This window comes from Stenella coeruleoalba, assembly GCF_951394435.1.
Source record: "Stenella coeruleoalba genome assembly, chromosome: 2".
Taxonomy (NCBI): domain Eukaryota; kingdom Metazoa; phylum Chordata; class Mammalia; order Artiodactyla; family Delphinidae; genus Stenella; species Stenella coeruleoalba.
In genome coordinates, this window is record NC_137147.1 from 13307306 (window position 1) to 13328019 (window position 20714).

At 43.8% G+C, this 20714-nt stretch overlaps 1 protein-coding gene across 1 annotated transcript; it reads right to left on the bottom strand.

Moving 5' to 3' along the window:
• Positions 1-60: 60 nt before the first annotated feature.
• PSMC1 (proteasome 26S subunit, ATPase 1) lies at positions 61-13201 on the bottom strand. The gene is made up of 11 exons (XM_079915036.1): positions 13125-13201; positions 9900-9953; positions 9209-9305; positions 7429-7553; positions 6630-6815; positions 6313-6441; positions 5124-5220; positions 2756-2945; positions 2129-2280; positions 1399-1553; positions 61-428 (listed from the first exon to the last, which is right to left on the bottom strand). Exons 1-11 carry the CDS (start codon positions 13125-13127, stop codon positions 294-296), a joined length of 1323 nt encoding a protein of 440 aa, XP_079771162.1. The 5' UTR covers positions 13128-13201; the 3' UTR covers positions 61-293.
• Positions 13202-20714: the final 7513 nt, after the last annotated feature.

The window sequence follows — 20714 nt, forward strand, 5'->3', positions numbered from 1 at the left end:
CCCAGATCCATCGACTTGCTGCTACCGAGCGGCCGGTGTGGAGGGCCCAGAAACAGGATTCAGTGTTTGTTTGTTTGAGAAAGAGCACGCTTTATTGGCAAGAGAGCGCTGCACGCGAGCAACATACGAAGAGGGCTGGACAGGCATCCTACACATCACATTCCAAAGGTACTCGGGGTGCTGTGCTAGTGAAGATCAACCACAACATGGACTCCTGGGCAACTTCCCCAACCTCTCACCTCTGAGGGGGTCGACACACTTCCAACCTTTTCCTGGAAGGCAACTGTGGTCCACTAGAGATAGAGCCCCTCAGGGGTGCCTTCTTGTTTTTTATAAAGGACATTTTCTTTAGACTTTTTGAAGTCTTCATTTGTTACTTTCATCCTACGTTCCCTCAAGGCCATCAGACCAGCTTCCGTACAGATTGCCTGTAAGAAGGAACAGTGTGTTCAGAAAGTGAAATACTTTTTATGCTAACAATTCAGAGAGTGCTATTTTGAAATCTGGTGTAGGCACCCAACCTAAACACGAAGTTCTCAAACCATTTGGGAACGATTAGATTTTTTAAATGTTTTAAACATTCTAATTATTTCCTCAAAGGACCTAAGTGGCTTAAACTGGGAATATTTCACTAAGGAAGAGGACTGGCTCAGGTTCCAACTCCCGCCGTGTGGCCTGGCAGGTCAGTAAGTTCTCACAGCCCTGCTTTCATTAAAGGCAGTAATCCTCCTAAGAAATAGATAAAATTATTCCAGAAATTTAGAGCCCACATAGAGTGTACATCCATTTCATTTACCTATAGTCAGAAGAGAACTTGTATTTTCTGGTTAAATATTTACAAGTTTTAGTACAGTACTTATTCTAATAAGAACCCAAGCAACATGATATGGTAAAAACACAATCCTGGCACTGAAGGTTCTATCTGGTTATGGCCTTTAGGATATTTATTTCAGATGGTTCAGAAGAGAGAGTGTTTCTGCATAAAGAGAGAAGAAACAGGTAAAAGGGTAACATTTGGTAAATGGGGGTGATGAGTATGTGGGTGTTTTTGTTGCAACTTTTCTGAAGGCTTGAAATTTTTCTAAATAAAAAGTTGGTGCAGAATTTTAAGGTAATTTAAATTTTAAAAAGAGAGAGTTACTCCCCAACTGAGACACTAACCTAGTTCTATAGATGCCAGGGATACGCAGTTCAGTGCAGGCACCAGCGTGAAACAGCCTGTGTGTGCCACCCCTACCTAACCATGGCATCAACCCAGGTCCTCCCCCAGAAGGCAGGCTGTGGCCGTATGCAGTGCTGCCAGGCCTTGCTTTAAACTCCGGTCATCTGGGAAGACACGTCCAAACTCATACACACATATGATAAAACAAAGGGGTACAATCCAGCCCAGGTCCTCACCTTGATGTCAGCACCAGAGAGGTCATCTTTAGCCATGATCAAGTCATCCAGGGTTACGTCGTCTGCTAGTGTCATCCTGCTCGTGTGGATCTGAAAGATGCGCTTCTTCGTCTTTTCATCGGGCAAGGGGAACTCGATCTTCCTGTCGATGCGGCCTGTGGGTATAAAAGGTTTTCAGTCACACTCCTGGGGGCCCCGGGAGAGGCCTTAGTCTCCATGCGAGTAGTCTCAGTCACATAGTGTCCTATGGAAGGAGGTCCAGCTCTTAAAAAGTGAACACTCATGTCTGTAGTTTGTAAATATCAACGTTTGAATTCATCTCATTTACAGAATCCTCTCTGCTCTGGTACTTTGGGAAACAAACGAAAGGAGAGATTCCTAAATGGCACAGTTAGTGGAAAAGGACAGATCAATCATGTTAAAAACATTACAAAAGACAGTAAAATTAGCTACTGCTTCTTTTGGTACTACCTGAATGTAAAAAATGGACCTGAGCTGTCATATTTCTTCAAAAAAAAAAAAAAAAAAAGGCGTCTCGAGGCTAAAAGGGCCAAGCTACACAGACTACATCACGATTATCTCAAGGGAACACAGTTTTGGTGAATTATTGTAAGTTTCCAGGCAGTATTTGCCTTACACGTATCATTTATATTCTCCCCAAAGTGCTCCTAAGAAATACAAATCCACATAGGACCTTCATTCTCCACAATGAAACCAAAGCAAATGTGACCTGGTCTGATAAGTGCTGGGTCCAAAGTCTCTATCCGGTTTGTGGCCATGATGACTTTCACGTCTCCCCTTGAATCAAACCCATCCAACTGGTTCAACAGTTCCAACATTGTTCGCTGAATTTCTCTCTCACCACCGGAATTTGAGTCATACCTTTGGAAAAGAAGTGAGGGAGAAGTGAAGACCCAACTGATCTCCTGTTAAAGGGGATTACAAAACACAGCTCTGTCTCAGCCTATATGTCACACCCTCCCAAAGCCCAAGATAAACAACACATTATTTTCTTCGTAGCAGTTTTCATGCCTGAAATTATGTGATTTATTCAGTCTCCACAATTGAGCTCCTCAAGGGCAGAGACTCATCCTCATGGCTGTGTCTCCAGAGTCAGGATGGTGCCATGCTCAGAGCGGGTGCTCAAGGCATGGCTACTGACCAGTCAACTGCCGGGTAGTTGTTACCTGGCACGTGGGAGAGCAGAGCCTAAAGAATCCATGGAAGCGACCCAGTACGGACTGTGGCAAACCAACATGCAGGCCACGTAGGGAGTGCCCAGCGGTCGGGCGTTCTCAGAGACGGACCATATGGTTTTTACCTCTAAATAACACAAAAGAGGTAAGAGAAAGTCTACCTTTTCGTCCCAATAGCATCAATTTCATCAATAAACACGATGGACGGTGCATGTTCTTCAGCAACTCGAAACAGTTCCCGAACAAGTTTGGGCCCATCACCTAGGTACTTCTGAATAAGTTCAGAGCCAACGACTCTCAAGAAAGTGGCCGAGGTTTGGTTTGCTACTGCTTTGGCTAGTAAGGTTTTACCTGTTTTAGATTGAAAGAGAAAAAAGGGGAAAAAAACTCAAGTGCTGTTTTAACTTTAAAACCCTCATTGTCACCTTAAAAAGACATAAAGAATGGGAGGATCCCTCTGTGAAAAGCATTCTGTTCTCCAAAGCAGACAAGAGGAAATTCAAAAAAACCTAAAAAACATATTTTGATTATTTTTAACCATCTTCCTAAATTCATCAGGATAATGTCAGAAAATACTTTTTACTGCAAAGTTGCATGTAATATTAACCTGACCTATGCAACCAGGGTTAGAGAACCAAACTCAACTCCTACAAAACTATCAGTGATGAAAAAAAGGCCCGGGAGCCCTAGGTTTGACCGAAGGACACACAGTGTCCCTGAGCAGGGCCTGCAGTGCCCTGGGGCTTCCTGAAGACGGTGCTGTGGGCTTGCCCCAAGGCTCAGTCAGCTGAGCCAAGACCAGCTCCTGATGAAGCCCACAGCTGTGAGCTGCTGAAAGCTCAAGAGACTTTTCTCTTTGTGGTGTGCCCTTATGGGACGTTCCTCACTGATCTCAGGGAAGACCTGACATTTCCAACCCTGCTTTGTTCCCTGATATTCCTCCTTCAGATCAAGAACAAGAGTAAGCAAAGAGTACCAACTTGAGAACTTTCGAGCTCAAGACCATGGTCCCTTTGATGGTGAGGGCTGGGCAGTCACCTCAGGACACAGAGGCAGTTAGAGGCAGAGCTGGCAGAGGACCACCCTCAGGCCTGTAAGGGGAGGGGAGGAGGCCGGCAGGCCAGTGAGTGAGTGACAAAAGATTTCGTGCAAGCGGGAAGGAGGACAGGGAGTTAAGCTCAGCAACAAGACGGGGCAATGGCGTTCCCTCAGCCGGGCAGTCAGAGTGGCAGGTTCAAATGCCTATTAGAGGGCTGGACTGCTTCCTGAGAGCATCATTTAAGGATGGCTGACAGAAGACCAAAAGGACCTTCTAAGTGGATGGGATCTTACAGTCCAGAAGCAGCCAAGTTCAGCTGCCGGGATGTTCAATGGCCAGAGGGATCCCTGAACCAGTCTTCTCTTCTTCCCGATAGGGCTGACACCCGGTACTCCACTCCAGCCCTTGTCAGCACATGTGCCCCAAAGAAGGCTCACGGCTGCGGGTCAGAACGCCTGTGTTCCAGCTCCAGCCCTGGTACCAGCTCAATTCCCAGAGCTAATGGGGCCTTGGGCTAGTCGCTGGCCTCTCTGAAACTCACTTCCCTGGGCTATAAAATGACAGGCTACAGTAGCTCCCTGCCTCCGGGTACAGCTGGCTCCCTGTCCCTCCAGCGTGGGCAATCCTCAGTACAGACCCTCTTGGCAACATGGCTTCAGTTCACTCAATCAAATAACCTCTCTTCCTTCGGAATTTACATAGCAATGACTATACAACTTACTCAGGTCAGCTTACTGCATAATGAACCAGATACGTATATGCATTTTTATCTTTATCCATTTATTCATCCAATGGTAGACTCATTCAGTACCAATGGACCAGGAGGATGAACCTAATCTGAACAGCACAGGATAGCTTTTAAAACAGTGGTCCTCCACCAAGGTGCTGATGCTTGGCCACACTCCAGATGAACAGATCAGAATCTTCAGGGATGGGAGCAGCCATCAGTATTTTTTAAAGCTCCCAAGGTGATTCCAACGTACAGCCAAAGTTGAGCACCCTGTTTATTTTTATTTTTTCTTACAAAATATTTTCAACAGACTCACATTACTCTTTAAAATATTTAAAGGCATTATGTTTTACAACATATAAATCTAGCACATTTGAGCATACAACAGGTGCGCTGGGGAACGGGAAATGCATTCACATCGAGCAGGCATTTTGGGGGGGCTGCCTACTGGTGTTTATCTTCTGTTGTAATTCCTACTATTGTTTTTAACACATTAACTCTGTTAAGTCTACAATTACAAGCCTAAGATAGTTCAGTTTCTTAGTACACCTATTATACAGAAATATATACTTTCATGCAATAGGTATGTTTCCAGAGGAACTGCTTACTCAGAAATGTCCAAAATGCTGCTTAGAGCACATTTTCAAACTAAGGAAGTGTGGCATCCTCACTCAACAGCTAAGTCATTATAACCAGCTAGTGCTGCTGCTCAAGAGACGAGCTCAGTGCCTGGAAAGTGACCAACACAGAGCACACATACCTGTGCCAGGTGGACCATACAGAATGACTCCCTTAGGGGGCTTTATACCCATCTCTTCATAATATTCAGGATGAGTGAGTGGAAGCTCCACAGATTCCTAAAGAAAACAGACACTTGGTAAAAATAAAAGGCTTTCTTACTGAAATTTATCAGATTCATTCACTGACATCATGGGTACATCTCACTTTCAACAAAAATAAGCTAAAATTTCAATTATTCTTGTTAGAGACAACGTTTGACTTCCACCAGCAGCAAGGACACATTGAAGAGGACCTCTGTCCTACCTGAGCTCCCAGCACTGATCCCCTCTTCCTAATAGCACCCAATTTCCCTTTCATTTCCCAGTAAAAGTCAACCTTGAGTAACATTTAAGCCCTTCCTGAGCAAAAGAAACTTAAAGCTAAAATTCACCCTTTTCAATGAAACTGCAGGCAGGAGCTGGCAAGATTTTCTGTTGTGACCACCAAGGGACATGATGGCTATTTCCCAGCTGTCTGAGAGTCACCAGTGGAGATCTGTGATCACTCTGAATGACCTCCCTGCAGATGAAAGAACCTGCAGAGGGCTGGCCCACCACATGCCCCTGACCCCAGGACCCTGGCAGGAGCTGGGGTTAACGTTCTAGACGCCAGCACTGTGCAAGTGTGTGCCACTCACCCTACCCCCAGACATCACTGGAGGTTTCTGGATAGCCACAGCTGAAGTCAGTACAATTGGAAACATGTTCACACAGATAATTATTAAACATTACATGTAAAAAGTATCACACTGCTGCTGCCGCAAGAACTATCATACAATTTATACTTACTTCTATCACCTAACTCAGTATTAACAACACAAAACACCACCACTAGTAAGGTCTGAGTCAGCTACTGGTCTGATCAATAAAGAAAAAATAAAACATGCAAAACAACTCCAAGCACCGTAAATGAGACAGCAGTAAGAAACCAAAGGTCTAAAATCCCAGAGCTCAGGACTTCTCTGGTGGTCCAGTGGTTAAGACTCCAAGCTCCCAATGCAGGGGGCCCAGGTTCAATCCCTGGTCAGGGAACTAGATCCCACATGCATGCTGCAACTAAAGAGCCCGCATGCCACAACTAAGACCTGGAGCAGCCAAGTAAATAAATAAATATTTTTAAATAAATAAATAAATACATAATAAAACCCCAGAGCTGGTTCCTTGACATACCTTAATTTCCTGGATTTGGTTGTCTAAGCCCCCAATATCAGCATATGTCTCCTGGGGGGCCTTTTCCACCTTCATCACTGTGACCAAGGGATCCGTGTCATCCATCAGCACCCCTATCACAGCATGCACCTAACAGGGAACATTAAGCTTTAACACAGGCATGTAAGGTTCACGCAATCCACTTACAATGAAATGGCAATCACAGAATTTTCTCTACCCTTTGGAGTGCTCTGGTGATCTACTTCCACGGGACAGGTGGACGGATCTGCAAGCAAGAAGCAAGCACTCCGATGGGCTTTCTTAGGCTATCAACTTACCTTGTGGTTGAGCAGGACCGAGCAGCCCGGTTCCAGCAGATCCTTGTCTACAAATGAAAGAATGCTGACATAGTGTTCTGAGCCCACAGACGTAGACACGATGGCATGATTGTCATCAATGATCTCTTCCAAGGTTCCTACCGACATTGGGGTCCCCCTCAGATCATCCACCTTTGATCTTTCCTCCTACATAAGAGTAGGCCAAGAAGGAAAAGCAGATTAGACCTAAAAAGTAGACGATGCTGACAGTTCACGAGATTCACAAAGCAGTTGGTACTTTTCAAAGGCAGCTAAGGATTTCCCTGGTAGCGCAGTGGTTAAGAATCCGCCTACCAATGCAGGGGCACGGGTTCGAGCCCTGGTCTGGGAAGATCCCACATGCTGTGGAGCAACTAAGCCCATGTGCCACAACTACCGAGCCTGCACTCTAGAGCCCGAGAGCCACAACTACTGAGCCCGCGTGCCACAACTGCTGATGCCTGTGCGCCCGGAGCCCATGCTCTGCAACAAGAAAAGCCACCGCCATGAGAAGCCCGTGCACCGCAACAAAGATTAGCCCCTGCTCGCCGCAACTAGAGAAAGCCCGCGCACAGCAACGAAGACCCAATGGGGAGGACCCAACGCAGCCACCAATCAATCAATCGATGAATAAATTTAAAATAAAATTTTTTTTAAAAAGGCAGTTAAATAATAATTCATTAAAGGCAGAAAATGAATTTCATTTATTCATTAACAGTTTTAAGTTCTAAGTAGAATTCAATTGGTAAAAAAAACAAGTTACAGTAATTTCTCAATTTACCTCTTGCTTTTCTTCTAAAGGCTTCATTTGTTCCTGATTTCTAATGAATTCTTCCTCCATGAGAAGATAGTCTTTAATTCTCTCTAACTTCAATAATTTTAACCGGCACTGAGTATGAGGTGTCACTGTAATTAAAAAAGAAAGTTTTACTATACTTGGAGCTTGAAGTTTGCAATTAATTCGGTTCATCCTTAAGAACAAAAAGAAGTTAACACTTAAACTTAGTTTAGTTGGACAGACACTGAAAAATTCAAAGTTTGGTGACCCGAAGTAACCAGGTGCCTAAATGCAAAGGGGAGAGGGATTTTATGTATTGGGTTGGCCAGAAAGTTCGTTCGGGTTTTTCTGTAACATCTTACAGAAAAACCCGAATGAACTTTTAGGCCAGCCCAATAATAATGGGGATGAGGCCTATGACCAAACAGATAATATAAATGACATGTGGTAACTGTCTACAAAGAAGAAAAAACTCATTGACCAAAAAGATAGTTTGCTTTGGTTTATTACTCCCCACAGGTGCTAATAAAGATAGCTGCAGGTGCTGTTCAGTCAGTATAGGTTGTTGCACCCTAGCTGTAACACATACATTCATTTATAGGAGGATTATGAAATACTGGGGATATTAACATACGTGCAAATATTTTTTTCCACACTCGTATGTTGTTTCTTTTGGCCTAAAGTCTCGTGCTACATAGGACTTTTAACATTTATATAGACAACTTTTCTTTTGTAGTTTCTGGGTTTCTTGGCTTCTTCAAAAGGTCTCTCCTCCCCTAAGGTTAAATGTATTCCTGAATTTTCATTTATTTACTTATTTACATATGTATATCTAACTCATCTGGCAAAGAGCAAGGGGTCTAATTTCATTTTCTCTCAATAACAAATAAAAGATGCCAGCCATTTATATTAAATAACCCATCCTCTTCCACAGAACAGAAATGTCACCTTTACCACATAATAGTTATCCATAACTTGACTCTGTTTTTGAATTTTATATGCTTTTCTGGGGATCTGATGATCTGTTCTTTATCAATACCATATTGATTCACTACGGTAGGTTAATGGCACATTTTTTTACTGTCTGACTCTATTATTAACCAAGCAATATTTTAAAAATGATTTTATTGCATCTAAGCAGGAATAGACTTGTTTAGATGATAGATGAGGATGGCAGAGGTATTTGAGCTGAAGCCTGAAGGGATGAGAAGCAGGCAGCCATGGGAAGGACTGGGGGAAGAACATTTTTAAGCAGAGGGAAGCAAAGGCCCTGATGCAGGAGATTCAAAGGACATGAGGCAGGGCAGTGTGAAGAACGACACACAAGGGGAGTGCAAGAGGCTGAGGATGGAGCAGTGGGCTGGGTGAGGTCACCTGATTGAGTTTTATTCCTTGCTTGGTAGGAAGACATTGAAAAATTTTATGTTCAGGCATCGCATGCTGTGAGTTCCAATACACTAAATTCCATTTCTTCATGAAGTAAGTGTATCTTATCTCTAAGGTAACCAAGCTCAACCTGAGTTTTCTAATCTAACCCCGTGCTCTAATACACTAGAGGAGCTGGTTATTTAGAGGAAATTAATGGAATTTCTTAAAATGAATAACAGCCGTATCCTGTGTATACTGTTAAAACCAAAATACAGCTTTTATTCCAACCTAGAGAATGCCCCACAAAGTCACAGACCTAGAGCTTCAACCACACCCTATTTCCTGTCTCCACATTCAGACCTCTAAGCTACACACACAGAGATAGTCCCCCTAGGAATCGGAACCATGTCATTACCCAGGGGCAGTTTGCTGGCAGCATCTGGTCCCTTTGTTTTCTTCTTCTTTTTCCCCACTCTAGTTGGTACAGGAGGTTCATATTTCTTTTTCTTGTCCTTGAGTTTTTAGAATAGTAAGGAAACAAAATCACACAGAAATCATATTAAAACACAAACTTACTTATGCGGGACCATCATCTATTTTCAGGTAATACAATTTTCCTCATCTTTTAGGATGTTATTAAAGACTGTCCTAAAAAAACCCCAAAATCTGTTTTTACATTCTACAATGTTAATATGTGAATGTAACTGATCTTTATTATAATACACACTGACAGATCATTCAATAAGGAACAGAAGTCAGAATTCAGAATAATATGCCAGAAGTCTGAGGTGAAATGATTTGACACAAGTCTTCACACCTAAGGATATTAAACACTAAAATCACAGGCAATTTATTCTAACACCTCTGTAACGTTATTAATTTTACACCTTTAAAAATCATTAATTCATAAATACCTACGTGACGGTCAATAATCTTTTGTAAAACACGAAAAGGGTATTGTATCTATAGGCTAGGCTGGTTAAATGAAGAGATAATTTATTTTGCATTTTAAAATTCGTGAATCCCCAAAGAACTTCTCAGCTGAGATCTGACATTTTCCGCAATTTACTCACATGACAGACATATCTGGCTTCTTATTTATTTACCTTGTCATCCTTCTTTCCACCTCCAGGACCATGACCACCACTCTGACTCTGACCCTAGAAAAAAGAAAAAAATTAAGACAGAGGTATAAATTCAGAATATGATCACTTCAAAAAACCCTTCTTATTCTCCTGCGATTCTAAGACACCAACACTTCCCCACATTTTAATATTTCTGAACTCAAGATATACCGTGCAGTCAACGTGTACATTTAATGTGGCAGAATTTCTTTTTCCTGGAAAGCTGTTAGATCAATGGTGCACCTTGCCACAGACTGCATCTTAAATCAAGGACAACTCTATTAAGAAACAGATATAACTAATGTGTCATTATGAGACTAAGATCTTAAGACCACCCTTTCTTGAGGGGAAGGTATAAAGCCTGACACTCTCTAATATAAACTACCTGGCTGAGGCCACCAAGAGCGTATTTCATGAAATTGGGCCATGAAAGCTAAATCATTTAACCTACTCAACAATCACTTGTCAGTCACTTACTCCTTACTAGCATCACGCCAAGATCCAGGAGACTTTCCTTTCAATGGCAGCTTAAATACCTCCCATCCCTAAAGCCTGGAGCGCTCGGGCAGGTCCTTCTTCCCAATCTAAAATGTTGAATCACCTTAAGCTATCAAGAACTTAGTGTATTAATAAGTTCAGTGGGATTTCTGACTTTAAAACAGACCCTTCAGTTACAGGACAATGTTTCACACAGAGCAGTGTCTCAGAAATGATGGCATTTGAAATGAGCAATAGTGAATTTACTTGACTAGAGGGGCCCTCTGTCCCCTCAAATCACTTCCTCTAAATTAACACAGCACCAGCTTCATTATCAGGACGAAACAACCCTCTCATCGTTACCTGAAAGAGTTAAAGTCAAATCTATTTCCCAACCTGCAGGATTCTTAAAACTTTGCACTTTATTCTGAAGAAGGTAATTCAAGGCTCTGAGAAGTTTTGGGAAATAGAATTTGTTTTACTGCATTAAGCCGTCCAAATTGCAGGCCTTTCACCATCAATTACACCCCTAAGGAAGTGCGCTGTTGGCTGGGGCAGCTGTCTGAGATGTTTACGATGCACCTAAGTCTGTACTAGACGTTCTCCTTCACTACCGCATTAATCCCGGACAATCCTTCAAGGTAGGGTTCATTACTACTACTTTCTAGATGAGGAACTGCAACAAGCCTAAGAACATGGGCTAAGGAAATAAATGTATCCAGGTTTGAATTCCGACTTCATTCCTAATAGGCTATGTGACCTCAGGTAAGTCAAGCCACCTCTCTGAGCCTTGGTTTCCTTAACTGGAAAGTGGGGATAGTATTAGTTCCTATTTGTTGCTGAAAATGAAGTAATGCACGTAAAACACTTCAAATTTGCATGACTCATAGTACCTACTCAATACAATATCATTGGTGAATAAGAAATGTCAGGGTCAGGATTTGGTCAGTCTGGTTATAAAGTCTGGGCTCTGAAACAAATCCACTCTGGTTCAGTTCTTCACTCTCTCTTCCGTCCACACCCTGTCTCTGTTTTGTCCAGGCCATCATATCTTATTTGGGCTCTAGTCTCCCAACTGAGATTTCCAGGTCCAGTTTCTTCCCTCACCAATCCAATTATTACCACCTACAGCAAAGAGCCAATCCTTTAAATCTCCTCAAAAACCTTCAACTGCTCCCTAACATTTAGAGTGTAATGTCCAAACTCTTTAGCTTGGCATAACTGGCCCTTGCCAAACTGGCTGCAACCAACTTTCCCCAGGTTCATCTACCTTTCCCATGATCCTACAAGTCTGGCCCCACTGGAGGACGTTTTCCTGAGTCGGTCCCGAACTTCTTCATGTCTGGGCCATTTACATGATGTTTCTCAGCCTCAAATAATAACAAGTATATGCATTACACTCTGTGCCAAGCAGCGTGCTAAACATTCTCAAGGTATCATCTCGTTTTATTCTTAGACGCTATGAGGTTGGCACCATCAATACCCCTAGTTTACAGATAAGGAAATGAAGGCTTAGAGAGGTTAAGTGACTTGCCTGTTGTCACAAAGCTGTCAGAGAGGTAGCCAGGAATCACACTCAGGTCCACGGGACACCAATGCCTGTGTTTCTCTACTGCCTGAGTAACTAGTACCTCATAGCAAAGACCCACAGGGTTCGTGTTCTAGCACAGCCGCTTACCCTGTCTCCGTTTCCTCCTTGGTAAACTGAGGATAATAATAATTACCTCAAGGGGCTGTTGAGAAGAATAATGACCAAATGCTGGAAAAGTACCTGCCACGTGTTTATCATACCCAGAATACTGCTACCCCGAAGTCCTTCTAAGACCTGTAAGACTGTGGTCGGGACTTCCTGCTGTTCACGATACAGGCCAAACACATTCCCATCTCAGGCCCTTTGCACTTGCTGTTGCTTCTGCCCGGACCAGTTTCCTTCAGGTACCTGCATAGGCTACTCTCTCATTTCATTTAGATCTCTGCTCAAATCTCACCTCCTCATCGGGACTCGCTGACATGCTATGTAAAACAGCTACCCCTCCCCATCCTACCCCCTTCTGCAGAACAGCCCTAAGCGACGGCCACCCGCCCCGACGTCATATCACATATCCCTTCCTCTATTTTTTGTCTGTCTTCTTGAGAATGTAAGCTCCAAGAGGCAGAGACTAGGTCAGTCATGCTCACCCCCTGTATCCCCAGCGCCTAGAGCAGAGCCTGGGCCCTCCCTCCGCCAAAGTGCAGCATCAATCCGCGAACTAATGAATAAATGCTAGCTGCTCTTATTATTACTAGCGCACCACGGGACCTTTCCCTCCAAGGTCCACCTGTTAGAAAGGCATCTTAAGGCCTCCGTCAAATGCCTCCAACTCCGGGCGGTCTCCCACGACTCGCTCTTCCTCCTCAGCTGGAGCGAATCCCTCCCTCCGCTCAAGCCGCACATCCCTCCACTTGCGCGGCTCCGAAAGCCCTCGTCCCAGTTACTCGAGCAGGCTCCCGCCCAAACACCCCGCGCCGGCTGGCAGAGCCCTGGCCGGCGGAGGAGTGAGGCCGGGCCACCTGACCCGCTCCGCCGCCCCCGTGGCCCGCCTGGGGGACCCTCCGTGCCGAGCCCCGGCCCCGGGGCCCCAGGATAAGGCCCTCCCCAGGAGACCGGGCCGGCGGGTGGACCGAGTGCCTCCGGCAGCCGCCTCGACCCCGTCGCACCGCCACTACCAGCCGAAACCCTTAGTCACTCACCATCTTGCTTCGGCCGCTCGAGCCGCCGCTGCCGGAAGTGCACCGCCTCGGCGGCCCGTCAGAGGCGGAAGTTGACGAGGGACTCCATGGAGGCCGATAGGAACCAAATCCCGCACGCACCAATGAGCTCTCAAGGCTTGTGCGAGCGGGTGGGCAATGATGCGCTAACTTACAAGCGAGATTTGAGCCTTATAAATATTTAACTTGAAAAAAAATTTAAATCGCAGTTATTAGGTTATTGTCAACAACTTAAGACAATGACCTCGACTGTCACACTAAGACAATTGTGAAAATATAATTTTTTTTAATATGCAAAAATCAAGCTGGGAAGACCTTTACTTACTTCTCCAAGAACTGGACTGGCATTTGGAACTGAGAAGTTAACATATACTTTTGCACCAACATTTAAGCTCTGATTTGGTCTCTGGAATTAATCTGCTCATCTGTCTCATGAATCATCTAAATCTTTTTTTTTTTTTTGATGACTTGTGATGATGCCAAATGTTGTCTTAAAAGTCCTCATCTTGCACCCAGTTTGTAAAGTTCGTCATTTATTACATCCAGCAGAACATCAGAAAGATGGCAAGCATCCTTTTGGCCACTGTAAACTTCCATAACAGGTGCTCAAAGTGCTGCATCTCGCTGAACTGGAGAGATGGATTTATTTGTCTGATTTCCACCCCATCCCCATCCAGATTAATTTAGGCATTTTAATTTTGAAAGTCTAAAAATATTTCCCTAACACGCAACAGGAACTTACTATTTCCATTTCATCACTAAAATACTGTAATAGAAAGTCTTGACACTGTCAACCTCCACTAACAAATGTGGCATCTACATGATACATGAAATGATGTGATAGGTTAGGGACAAGAAAACTCTCCCTTCAGGAAGGCGGAAAGCAATTCCAGAGTTGTGCAGAATATCTAGGAAATCTGTGTGTTATCTGAAGAAGTACAGTGCCCCTGAGATTGCGTCACATTCAAAGAATATAGGCTAATAGCGAAAACTTAAGAATTTATTCTGGAGGATGTTCATTAAAAAAGACTTCTTAACGCAGAGCAAACATGGTCCTCTCTTTTTTCCCCATCACGGACCCTCTCAATATTCTCCACCCAGCTGACAAGAAATCAGAATGTTTTCATGCTAAAAATGAAACTAAATCTTTTTATTTTAGATACTAAATACTAAATCTTTTATTTATAAAAGAAGAGCAATTAAACAGGCAATCAGCACAGGGATTAAGGGTGTGGGCCCCCACTTCAGGTCTCCTTTCTGGCCTTCTCACTAAGGAGCTGTGTGGTCTTAGTAAGCTGTTTAAGCCCCTTGTGCCTCAGTTTTGCCATCTGTGAAATAGGGGCCTTAAGAGTTCCTCCCACGATAAATTAGGAGCTTGGGATTAACATACACACACTGCTATATGTAAAATAGACAACCAACAAGGACCTACCGTATAGCGCAGGGAACTCTACTCAGTACTGTATAATAACCTATATGGGGAAAGAATCTGAAAAAGAATGAATATATGTATATGTATAACCGAATCACTATGCTTTACACCTGAAAGTAACACAACATTGTAAATCAACTATACTCCAATAAAATTAAAAAAAAAAAGTTCCTCCCACACAGAGTCCTTGTTTGAGGACTAAAGTGCCTAGAACTCTAAGCATCAGCTACAATTAGTAGTAGTAGTATTTTTAATACACGAATTGCTCCTAGTTTCCTTGTTCTGTGTTGTATTAAATGGTCACATATCCTTCACAAAATTTATAACCTATTGGTACAGAGATCTTCAAACACGTTTGCCTACACGTGTCCTCAAAAATACTCTGCAGGGTTTCCCTGGTGGCGCAGTGGTTGAGAGTCCGCCTGCCTAACACGGGTTCGTGCCCCAGTCTGGGAAGATCCCACATGCCGCACAGCGGCTGGGCCCTTGAGCCATGGCCGCTGAGTCTGCGCGTCCGGAGCCTGTGCTCCGCAGCGAGAGAGGCCACAACAGTGAGAGGCCCGCGTACCGCAAAACAAACAAACAAACAAAAACTCTGCACAACCACATATTGTGTGACACATTTCTAAGTTGGCATCTAAATTTCATCATAAGTTTTAAATAGCTGCAAGGAATCCATTCATCAGCACATTTGAAGTCTTGATATTTTCCTGTCTATCCAGTGGAATCTAACTAGCTTGATAGCTTGATATCTAACACCATCCATTTGAAAGTTATGTACACAGGTTCTTCTTTAGCACTGAAAAATTTTCTCCCCATGATATAGCCAAAAAGGGATTAATATTCAAAATATATAAAGAACTCATACAACTCAACGACAAAAAAATAAACAACCGATTAAACCGCAATGAGATATCACCTCACACCTGTCAGAATGGCTATTATCAGAAAGACAACTAAACACCAAGTGTTAGTGAGGATGGGGAGAAAAGGGAACCCTCATGCACTGTTGGTGGGAATGTAAATTGGTGCAGCCACCGGGGAAGACAGTATGGAGGTTCCTCAAAAAATTAAGACCAGAACTACCACGTGATCCAGCTTTCCCACCTCTCGGTATTTATCCAAAGAATATGAAAACACTAATCCAAAAAGATACCCCCATGTTCATGGCAGAATTATTTACAAAAGCCAAGATATGGAAACAATCTAAGTGCTCATCAACAGGTGAATGGATAAAGAAGATGTAATTGGTATACATGTGTATATGTATAACGGAATTCTACTCAGCCATAAAAAGAGATAGAAGCATGCGTTTGTGACAACATGGACAGACCTTGAGGGTATTATGCTAAGTGAAATAAGTCAGATGGAGAAAGACAAATACCTTATGATTTCACTCATATGTGGAATATAAAAAGCTAATAAACAAAACAAAAGAAAGGAACAAACCAAACAAAACCAAACATATAAATACAGAGTAGTGGTTATGAGAGGGGAAGGGGCGGGGCAGGGGAAGGGTGAAATGGATAAAGGGGATCAACTGTATGGTGACAGATGGAAAATAAATTTTTGGTGGTGAGTATGTTGTAGGGTTAAAAATTTTTTTTCTCCTTGAATTCACATTTCCATCCCACATACTTTTATCCTAATGTCATGTATTTCTGTGCTTGAAAATATTTTATTGATCAATCTCCCAAACATCTCTGTAAACATTTTATACAAATTAGAATTTTACAATGTATTTTATTTTCTGTCTTTAAGGTGCCATGTGTTAAAAATGTTTTCTAGATTGAGTTATTACAAACTATAACTAGTACACACTTGATCAAAAGTATATATTATATTATAGTTTGTGATAAATTAATTTTTAGGAATTAAAAAGCAAAGGAAAGAATTTAGTAATTAAAATGTCACCCAATTCTTTAAATCCTTCTGTGTCGTATACCCCAAATCACATAGTGATCTATCAGCAAAATCTATTGTTAATGATAATTTGAATTAAGTCTTTCTTCCATGTGATGGCAAGGAACTAGAAAACATTGGGTGTACAAAAGGACTTACTACTCAGTCATCAAAGCCATTTACTCTCAGTTTCTGGGAAATGCACCCAAAAGGCTTTACCATGACACATCAAAAGATTAACTATTATCCTTATTACCTCTTCACTCAGAAACCCCTTATTTAAACTAATAGCCTCAAAGAAAGCTGGGAAACATTTTAACATCATTAATTTCATTACAGCTTTGGAAATATTGTAATATTTTTATGAGATTTTTTTGTCACATAACTTCTTTAAATAGATCTTGTCAAAAACTGTGGTGCATCAGTGATTTGGAATATTCTATTTATGAAAAATGTCTAATTGGCAAATAATGGTCAACTTCAAGCTATTCAGCCACATCAGAGTCGGAAGGAAGTACTGCAGCCATGGTGCGGTGTTCTGAATTTATACATGGGGAAACAGGCAAAGTGGGAGTGATGACAAGTTTCGTTTGATGATCTGACCTCTATCATAAGATGCATCATTCTTTTATTTATTTATTTTTGGCTGTGTTGGGTCTTCTTTGCTGCGCACGGGCTTCCTCTAGTTGCAGTGAGCGGGGGCTACTCTTCGTTGCGGTGCGCGGGCTTATCGCTGTGGCTTCTCTCGTTCCCGAGCACAGGTTCTAGGCGCACGGGCTTCAGTAGTTGTGGCACGCGGGCTCTAGGCGCGCAGGCTCAGTAGTTGTGGCGCACGGGCTTAGTTGCTCCGCGGCATGTGGGATCTTCCCGGACCAGGGCTTGAACCTGTGTCCCCTGCATTGGCAGGCGGATTCTTAACCACTGCACCACCGGGAAAGCCCTGATGCTTAACTTTTTTTTTTTTTTTTTTTTTTTTGCGGTACGCGGGCGTCTCACTCTTGTGGCCTCTCCTATTGCGGAGCACAGGCTCAGCGGCCATGGCTCATGGGCCCAGCCACTCCGCGGCACGTGGGATATTCCCGGACCGGGGCACGAACCTGTGTCCCCTGCATCGGCAAACGGACTCTCAACCACTGCGCCACCAGGGAAGCCCAGGTGCCTTCCCTTCAGAGTTGCCTCCTCAGCTAAGTGGGCTGCTTGGCGTTGCCTGAGAACCCCTGTCTCAGTACCGGCTGCCTTTGTTCTTGCTGGTGTCAGTCTCCTTTAGGGGCTGTGGTGAAAGAATAGTCTGAAAATCCTAACCACTGGCTGTTTTGTGTCCCAGTTTCCAACATCGCCTTTTACCTTTTGCCCTCCCCCGTTCTGCCGGGCTCTCCTGGACCCATTGCTCCAGGTGAGGGATGGAGAGGTTGGCGCAGAGCAGAGAAAACGGAGCCCCTGCTTCCTAAGCCAGTGTCAGAAGCCAGCTTCAAGGGGGCAAGGAAAGATCTCAGGACCTAGAACATAGATTTGATAGAGTCCACGTGGATTAAGAATGAAGTTTCTCCAGGCTGGTGGGGAGGGTTGTAGGTGCAGCAGACAGGAAGGGAATCTGGGGGTAGGAGTGGGTGTTCAGAGCTGGGTTCCCAGGGACGGTGCCGCCTAATGGGACACTTGGGAAAGTTCTGGGGCAGCTTTTGGTCCTTGTGATGAGGAGGAATGTGACTGGTATTTGGCGGCAGGGTAGGCAGGGACACCCCACACAATGAAACATCCTGCATTCACCAGGACTCTCAATACCTTACCGCCAGGCATCTTTGTGGTTGAAAAACCTGTTTCTGAGGATCAGAGCCTGGAACCGGACCCTTTTTGCATCAACCATGAACTTTAACCATTAAAGTGACTAAGTTTTCTTCTCAAGGCTTGATTCCTGCTGTAAAGCAGAAGCCCTTGGGAAGGGTTTAAGCGTCATCTGGACCTTGGTGTGGAAGGAAGTTCTGCTATTTGGTGTAGAAGGTGAAGGGAAGCAGGCGGAGGAAGGGGTGGAATGTGGCAGTGCTGGCAGCTCAGCTGACCCAACGGGTGAGGCCACCGGCCCAAGGGACGGTATGGTGTAGCGGGAGGGGCACTGGCCAGGAGTCAGAGACTTGGGGTCAGGTTCTGGCCTTTTCTTTACCTTGTGTGTGAACTGGGGAGAGTCCCTTCCCTCCTTGGGCCTTACCTTAAAAAAAAGCACACATACATTTAAAAAAATAATAATGAGAACAGTCTGGAAGCTGCTCTGGAAGGTTAAACAGAGCTACCCTGTGACCCAGCAATTGCACTCCTGGGTGATGATGAGAGATGAACACATAATACATTCGCACAAAACCTGTGCATCAGCATTCATAGCAGCATTATTCTGAGGGAATAAAATTATTTTTAAGGCACGACAAGAAACTTTTTACCCATAAAATTCTCTCTGCCCGTCTGGGCCACTACCCCTCTTTGGTGTGCCCTGTGCATGTCCATTATACATTAACCAGATCCCCTTGGAAGACACAGGAATGCCTGCTCAACTGAAAAGAGCAGTTTTCTCCTGGTACCAGCAAGGTAACTCCTTAGGAGATAACATTCTTTTCCCAGTCCTGTCAAGGGTCATGATGACCCACTACTGGCCTTGTACGTGCAGATCTGGACCACGTGAACTGTCAGTATGTTACTTTGATGTATAACCCTTTGTCTCGAAATCAAGACTGTGCTTTGACCTCTAACGGGTGGAACAGTCCTCAGAGCTTTCTGAGAGACTGCCTCCAAAGTGATAATCCTCAAGTTGGCTGGAGTAAAATTCTCCATTTCTTTCTTCAATTGACTATTAATTAATTTCTCATCCACATTCATAATGACCAAAAAAGTGTAAACAACCCAAATGTCCACCAATGAATGGATAAACATGAGGTGGTATATATCCACACAGTGGGATAGTACTCAGACATAAAAGAAATGAAGTCCTGATACACACGACATGAATGAACCTTGAAAAAATTATAAGGGAAAGAAGCCAGTCACAAAAGACCACATTATGAAATGTCCATAACAGGCAAATCAATAGAGACAGAAGGTATATAGATCCGTGGTTTCCTGGGAATGGGTGAGGGGTATGGGGATTGACTGCTGGTGCGTAGTGGGTTTCTTTTGGGAGTGATGAAAAGGTTCCAAAATGTATCGCAGTGATGGTTGTACATATCTGTGAAGACATATAAAAACCACTGAATCGTACACTTTAAGTGGATAAGTTGTACGGTTGTGAATTATATCTCGATAAAGCTGTTTTATATATATATATATTTTTATATATATGTATTTTATATATATATATAAAGGAGTGGGTGGTGTAGAGTAATGGTTAAGAGCAGAGACTCTAAAGCCAGGCTGCCTGGGTTTGACCCCCAGTGTGCCACTCACAGAGCATGTCAGTGTGTGACCCCATGCATCAGTTTCCCTATCCGTAAAGTAGGTACACTAACCGACCCTACTCACAGAAGTACTTAAAATAACAAACTAGGTGACATTTGTAGTACATAAAACAGTGTGGTGAGCAGTTATGTTTGTTAAATTATCTTTTTTAATAAAGGGTTTGGGTTAAATGACTTGAAGTTTGATAACCTTCCAACAAGAAGAAACCCCAGAGTTAGCGCCCAGGCTTCTTGTTACTGTCGGTGTGTCTCCCAAGCCAGGGGACTGAAGGAGGAATGAACGGCGGCCAGTTTTCCGGGGGGGGTGGGGGTGGGCGCTGAGGGGTGCATGCAGTTCAGAGACTCACCAGCAGAGGGGGCCGCCCAACGAAATACTGCGCAGTGGTCGTGCTCGAAATGCCTCGTGGAGTGGGACTCTTGCTCCTCCAAGGCGCCCGAAAGGCGCCGGGCCGCTCTCCCTTGCTCTCCCACTCCTCCTCATTTCTGCTCCCCTTGGGCCCTTGACCCCACGGCATGAACTAACGCTAAAGACTTCGGAGTCCACATAACTCTCACCCAGTGCCCCCTGGCCACCTTCTTCGACCTGGGCTCACATGACTTCCCAACAATGCTTTGAGTTTCATCTATTACCCCCAAATTGCAGATGAGAAACTGGAGCTCAGAGTCATTAAATGACCTGCTCTAGACCATATAGCTGATGGGCAGTCAGGTCTAACTTAGACATTCCGGCTCCCAACCTTTATTTTCATCGCCTTTTTTTTTTTTTTTTTTTTGCAGGAAAACCCAGAGGGTTTTAGGACTGGG